This window comes from Phacochoerus africanus, chromosome 4 (genome assembly GCF_016906955.1).
Source record: "Phacochoerus africanus isolate WHEZ1 chromosome 4, ROS_Pafr_v1, whole genome shotgun sequence".
Classification (NCBI taxonomy): domain Eukaryota; kingdom Metazoa; phylum Chordata; class Mammalia; order Artiodactyla; family Suidae; genus Phacochoerus; species Phacochoerus africanus.
Window position 1 is genome coordinate 2,025,367 of NC_062547.1, and position 6,293 is coordinate 2,031,659.

The 6,293-nt window shown below is 66.2% G+C and overlaps 1 protein-coding gene across 2 annotated transcripts; it reads right to left on the reverse strand.

Moving 5' to 3' along the window:
• Positions 1–1,351: 1,351 nt before the first annotated feature.
• CDKN1C (cyclin dependent kinase inhibitor 1C) lies at positions 1,352–3,851 on the reverse strand. Of its 2 annotated transcripts, XM_047774083.1 has the most exons (4): positions 3,666–3,851; positions 2,826–3,484; positions 2,162–2,298; positions 1,352–2,058 (listed from the first exon to the last, which is right to left on the reverse strand). In XM_047774083.1, exons 2-3 carry the CDS (start codon positions 3,472–3,474, stop codon positions 2,165–2,167), a joined length of 783 nt encoding a protein of 260 aa, XP_047630039.1. In that variant the 5' UTR covers positions 3,475–3,484; positions 3,666–3,851; the 3' UTR covers positions 1,352–2,058; positions 2,162–2,164. The 2 variants fall into 2 exon arrangements, with proteins under 2 accessions (XP_047630039.1, XP_047630038.1); XM_047774082.1 differs by lacking the exon at positions 3,666–3,851 and having other exon boundaries at positions 1,785–2,058; positions 2,826–3,657.
• Positions 3,852–6,293: the final 2,442 nt, after the last annotated feature.

The following is a 6,293-nucleotide window of genomic DNA, read 5'->3' on the forward strand; positions in this document are numbered from 1 at the left end:
CACCAAGGTCCCTTCCTCAGCACTCTGTTTGGGGCCGAGGACAGGGCTGGGGAGGGGTCTGCCCAGGCAGACCCTGTCCTTAGTAACCAGTGGTCCTTCAGGCAGATCACTGATGCCCGGGGGCTCCCTGCTCAAGACGCAGCTGCCGTCCTCCTCCCTCTCAGCCAGGCTGGGCTTCCACCTGGTCACATGGGTGGGCGTCGGGGAGGCCCCCACCCCAAAGGGGAGATGAGAAGCCAGAGTCAGACCTAGGCAGGTCTAATTCCCGCACTGTGTCCAGGCCGAAGGCGGCAGGGCAGGGCAGGGCCCCTCCTCATTTTCCAGGGGCACATTCTCGGCAGTGTCCAGCCCCAGCCGGGCCTCGGGGCCAGTCAGGCTCCCTCCTCTCCACCCTTTCAGGCAACTGGGGGGCGGGGTAAGTTAAGCGCAGGCCGAAACCGCATCTCCAAGATCAAGGCTTGAGCCGAGCCTTTGAACTTGATCTGCGGGGGACATCGGTGTCCTCAACAGCCCCCCAAAACAGCAACCTAGAAAAATGCACCACCACTGCTCCGCTTCTCCCAGCCTCAGGCACAGCGAAGATGCTGCCAGGCGTCCGTTTTTGCTATTTCACGTCACCCTTTCCGTTGTAAGCCATAATTTTCAGAGGTTTATAGGTCAGCTATAAAAAAAAATAAACCTCTCCTTTTGACAAAAAAGGGAGCACTTTGAAACTAGAAGGCTGGTGGGTGCATGGGTGGACCCAGGCCTGAGTTCTTCCAGCAAAACGTCCTGGGAGCCCGCCCACCCCACCCCCACCTGGCAGGGGCCGCGTGTCATCTCCCCCCCCCCCCCATAGCGCAGGCCTGCAGGCCGCCCCTCCCCAACTGCTGGCTGGCTTACAAAGGCCAGGAACACATCAGGGGTCCTGAGGCCCCACCCTGGGGAACCAGGCCACAAAGCTGGGGCCTTTGGAGCCATTGGGGCTCCACCTTGCGCGGGGCCTGAGGAATTGAAAGCTCAGGTCCCTGCTGCTCAGGCCAGCAGGTGCCACAGGAGCCCCACTGGGGCTCGGCCCAAGGGAGGTGGGGTGTGGGTGGCTTCCTTGGAAGCTCGGTCTGGCACACAGCCCTCGTGGGGTGGCGGTGGTGGGGTGGTGTGCGTGTGAGAGACATGGAGAGCGAGGGCGGGGCCGCTCATCCCTAAATTAGGGGCCTGGGGCAGGTGGGCGTGGGCCAGCCCTGCCAGGAGAAAGTCCCCCTGCCTGGGGGGGGGACTAGAAAATAGCCTGGGCTGCCCCCTGGGTTCTAGCTCCCTAACTTTTGGGGGTGCCAGAGGAGAAAGCTGAAGGCAGTACAAGCACACACGGAGCTGAGTTGCAGCATTTTTCGGCCTCTTTATTTAGAACCCGGCGGACGAGGAGCCGGGGCAGTGGTGCAGACGGCTCAGGAACCATTTTTTTTTTTTTTTTAACAGATTTGTCTTCAAGTTTAAAATAATCATAATAATAAAAAGAGACAGCGAAAGCGCGAAGAGACTGCAAGCTAGATGGGCTTGTACGGCAGCTACAGCTTGGGAGCGACCCTCCCCCCAGAGTCCGCTACAAAAATAAATTTACATTTGCCGATAACCAGATGCGGGTGACGTGCCTTTGGCATAACCAATAACCGAGCTATTGCGTGGCAGAGCGGCCCACGCCTCGACATAAATAGAAAATATAAGTTAGTATAACTTTAAAAACTTTTTGTACAAATATACATGTTTTTTTCTTTTTTCCTTTTTTTTTCGTTTTTCTTTTTTTTTTTTTTTTGCACTGAGTTTCAGCAGAGATTAAACATTTTATATAAATGACTCTTAAAGCTTTACACCTTGGGACCAGTGTACTCCTCGTGCAGAATACATTTAGATATAAAAGACGTTATTAATACATTGCACAGTTTTCAAACTTTAAACAAAACCGAACGCTGCTCCGTGGCAGCTGCCGCCGGTTGCTGCTACGTGGACGGTCCCAGCCGAGGCCCAGCGCTCCTCTCCTGTCCGCTGCCCAGCGGGCTCCCTCGGGGCTCTTTGGGCGCGAGGCTGCGGGAGAGAGGTGCGGTGAGCCAGGAGAGGAGACAGAGCGGCCGCGAGGGCGCCGCGGGGCGGCCCCTCCCCGCCCGCGCGCCCGGGCCGCCGCACTCACCTCTCATCGCAGCCGCTTGCGCGGGGTTTGCTCAGCCGAGCCGACGGCTGGAGCGGCGCCAGGCGCGGCGCATCCCGCGGGAACCTCGTTCGACGCCTTGGCCTCGGGCGCGGGTCTCTTGCGCTTGGCGAAGAAATCTGCGGGCGACAGCGCGCGCAGCGGGTCAGGGCGGGGTCGGCCGGGGAGCCCAAGAGGGGGCCGGGAGGGGGCGCGGGCGGCTGGCCGGCCGAGGTGGGGGCGCCGTCCCCGCCCGCGCCGAGGTCCGCGGCGGGTCAGCTTTGTTTACGTCGCCGCGCAATGTGCTGTGTAAGCATTTCCCCTTGTCCCGCGGCCAAGACCCCCGGGGCTACAGCCGCTCTTAACCCCCTCCGCGCCGCGATCGCCGCGCCCGGCCGCGCCCGGGGAGGGGCGCCAGCGGCCGGGGCGACGGTCGCGCTCCGAGGGGGCCAGAGCGCGCCCTCCCATCCCTCCCCCGTGAGCCTTTCGAGAGCACAACAGGGTGGGGACCGGGTGCGGGCGCAGCCGCGCCCCGCGCGCTGCGGGCCCTTTAATGCCACGGAGGAGGCGGGGACCAAGTGAGGCCCCCGAGGGCCGAGGAGCCCGGCCGGCCGGACAAAGCAGGGCCGGGCCGGGCCGGGCCGGGGCGGGGCTGCGCGGGACTCACCGGAGATGAGAGGCCCGGACAGCTTCTTGATCGCGGCGCCTCCGGCGGCGGCAGTGGTGGCAGCGGCGGCGGCGGCAGTGGCGGCGGCGGCGGCGGCGGCAGCGGTGTTGGCAGTGGCGGCAGTGCCCGGCGCGGGGCGCCCCGAAATCCCTGAGTGCGGCGGCTCGGCTAGGGGCTCCTGGCTGCGCGGCGGCGAGACCGCCTCCTGCTCAGCGCTCTCCTGCGGCGCCGGGGCCGGGGCCGGGGCGGGCGCGACGGCGGGGCCGCTGGACGGCGGCGCCGGCGCCTCCCCGAGGCCGTCGAGGGACTCATCGGCCGGCGGCCCGGGGGGCGGGCTATCGCTCGCGCCGTCCGGGCGCGGACGAGGCGCCAGGAGCAGGCGACAGCGCCCCACCTGCACCGTCTCGCGGTAGAAGGCGGGCACGGAGTCGCTGTCCACCTCGGTCCACTGCAGGCGCCCGGGGCCCCGCAGTGGCACGTCCTGCTGGAAGTTGTAGTCCCAGCGACGCTGGTCCTCGGCGCTCAGCTCAGCCAGACGGATCTGCAGCTCACGACTCAGCTCCTCGTGGTCCACCGGCCCGAAGAGGCTGCGGCAGGCGCTGGTGCGCGCGAACAGGGGAAAGGTGCGGCGGGCGACGAGGCGCTCCATTGCCAACACGCTGCGGAGACACACGTCGGACATGTCCGAGGACTGCGCGGGCCGGGCGGCGGGAGAGGAGGAGAGAGGAAAAGGAGGAAGAGGAGAGGGAAGGAGGGCGGAGGCCGGGAGCAAGTGAGACCCCGAGTAGCCGGAGTCTGCATTTGCAAAGGGACGCGGCGGGAGGGCGGCGCGGCGGCTACCTGGCTGTCGGGCCGTGGACTGCTCCTGAGTCTCGTTCGCTGTGTCGTCCGGCCGGCGGCCGCGCCCCCTCAGTGCCTGTCCTCGCTCGCTAGGCTGGCTCTGGCCTGGCTGGCACCCACCGAGCGCAGAGCACTTGGCCTGTGGAACGCCCAGTCCTCGCGCGCCCCTTTATACGCGAGGGTCCCACCCCCACCACCCCCCCACCCCCCGGGCGCGGGCCCCGCTGCTATTAGCATAATGTAGTATTTTCAGTTTCAACAACACCGCGGCGATTGGCGGGCGCCGCGCTCCCCCCGCCCCTCTGGCGGCCCGGCCCCCGCCCGCCGCCCATTGGCCCTTTGCACACACCCACCCGAGGGCGGGGCGGGGCGCGAGGGCCGATTGGCGGGGCGCGGGGCGCGCGCAGTGGCGGGGAGGGGGCGGGGCGCGGGGCGGAGCCCGAGTTAAAGGGCGCTGCGGGCGGTAACGTGACACCGCGGCGCCCCGCCCCCTCGCCCCATTCCCCCACCCCCCCGCGCTCCCGCCCCACGCCGGCTCCTTTGTCTGCAGGCGGGGGCTGCTGGGCTGCGGTGGCGCGGGCGCCCCCCTTCGGCCGGAGGGAGCGCTCTCCCCGGCTTGCGGCGACAGCCGCTCGCAGGACCGGCGTCCGGCCTGGCCCCGCTCGCCGCCCGAGGGGCTCCCAGTCCCGCCGCTCCCGCTCGCCCTTTCGGGCCTCCCGCGCCAGCTGACGAGCCTTTAACCCGCCGCGGCCAGCTCGTCCTGGGCTGGAGCTAGATGGGGTCTTCGGCTGCCCCCGCGCGACCTGTTGCGCGGGAGGCTTATATCTCTGGAAGGGTTCCGCGCACCTGGAGCCCTGACACACCTGCTGGCCCTAAGGTCCACGCGCGGGGAGAGGAGATTGGGGGACCAGGGGGCGGGAGGCTCTGCTCCGCTCTTTCTCCAAGAGCGAAGCCGCGGGCCCATCGAGACCGGCTCTTCATCGCCTGGAGCCAGGTCTGTTAGTTCTTGGGGGCTGCCCTCCCTGCCTGGCAGATGGACACCTGGCTTTGCCCTCCTGAGCTGTGCCCACCATGCCACTGCGTGGGTGCTCAGCCACCTCATGCCTGGGCCAGGCCGCAGCCACACCAGGCTGCCCAGACTGGCCGGCTGGACGCTCTTGTGCCGGATGGTATTGGACGGGGCACTGGAGGCTTCTACATGGGGGTGGGCCTGGCCCGGCCTGCCTGGGGCCCTGACTGAGTATTGCTGATCCTCTGGCCCAGCCTTATCCCTTGTCACACAGGAACTACCCCCACCCCCGCCGAGGGGTTGGGGGGCAGTGATGGGCAGGCACCCAGACAGCCCTGCTTCAGCTGCTTCTAGGGGCGGTACCTCTCTTCGACCTCCGGGACGGCTAGCACCCTCTCGGTTGGGCCCGGTAATCATTGTTGGTTGGGAAAGTACGCCCCTAAGAATGCGTGACAGGGCATGCAAGCCGGTGGGCTCTGCCATAGTGCCAGGGAGAGAGGCCAGCCCAGAAAGGGGAGGCCCTGCCAGGCAGGGCCCACGGCCCACTCTCCTGCTCCTTGGTAGGCCCCTGACCCTCCCCCGTGGCCATCCCTACTGGGCGAGGCCACAGGAGACCATTAGTTTCTGCTGATTTCCCCTGGGCTCAGCCTGCCCAGGCAGGGAGGGGGACAGCCGAGCAGCGGCTGGTGGGCCCACCGGAGCCCTGAGCTCTCGGCCCTGTCCCAGGTGAGCCTCTGACCTCGGTGAGAGAGGCAGGTAAGGCGACTGGACCTCCACCTGCCTGCCTCCCCCAAAGGCTCAGGGGGGTTCCAGGATACCGCAGGGCTGGCGCTCCGTGATAGCATGCAGATGTGTCCTGGAGGGGGATCAGGAGAGGCAAGCTTTAAGGTGAGGCGGGGGACAGGGCAGGGAAGCAGCCCGGATAAGACAGGGCAGGTGGCCGCGCTCGGCTCTTCATAGCAGGACCGAAGCTGACCATTCGTGTTGGCGTCTTTATTCTGGTTTGTACACTGCATTGCAACTTTCCCACAGCAAGTACAGATGCTCCAATGTTTTCATTTTCGGGAAAACAAGATGACAAGGGCTCCCCTGGCCCCTCGGACCCCTTGGGTGGAGCCCATCTCATCTGGCCTGGGCTCAGGAGGCAGGACCTCACCCCACCCTCATGCCACAGCCACACCAACCTCCCCAGGGACCATGCGCACAGGACACGTGGGTAATGACCACAAAATGTGGAACCACATGGCCGCAAGGATTTCCCAAGAGGTCGTCGGGATGCCCTGTTGTGGCCATCCCGGAGGGCAGGCCAGGGAAGGGGCCACCCCCAGCCCCAGCTGGGCCACCGGCCTGTCTGCCTTCCAACACAAGGAAAGCCACCTCACTCACAGCCCGGCCCTGGACACCCAGAGGAGCCAGCACTCTCCTCGCTGGGAGGGACTGCCCCGTGGTATAAGTACCTACCTGCCCTGGGCCCCCCAAGAGCAGGGGACCTGGTGCACGCTTAATGACTTAGCAGGAGCTGGCCCTGCCTCAGGCCTCCGTGCAACCCTGGTCCCCGTCCACAGTCCGGGGACAGGCTTGGGAAGGCCACTCCCGCTGCCTTTGAGGCACACTGGACC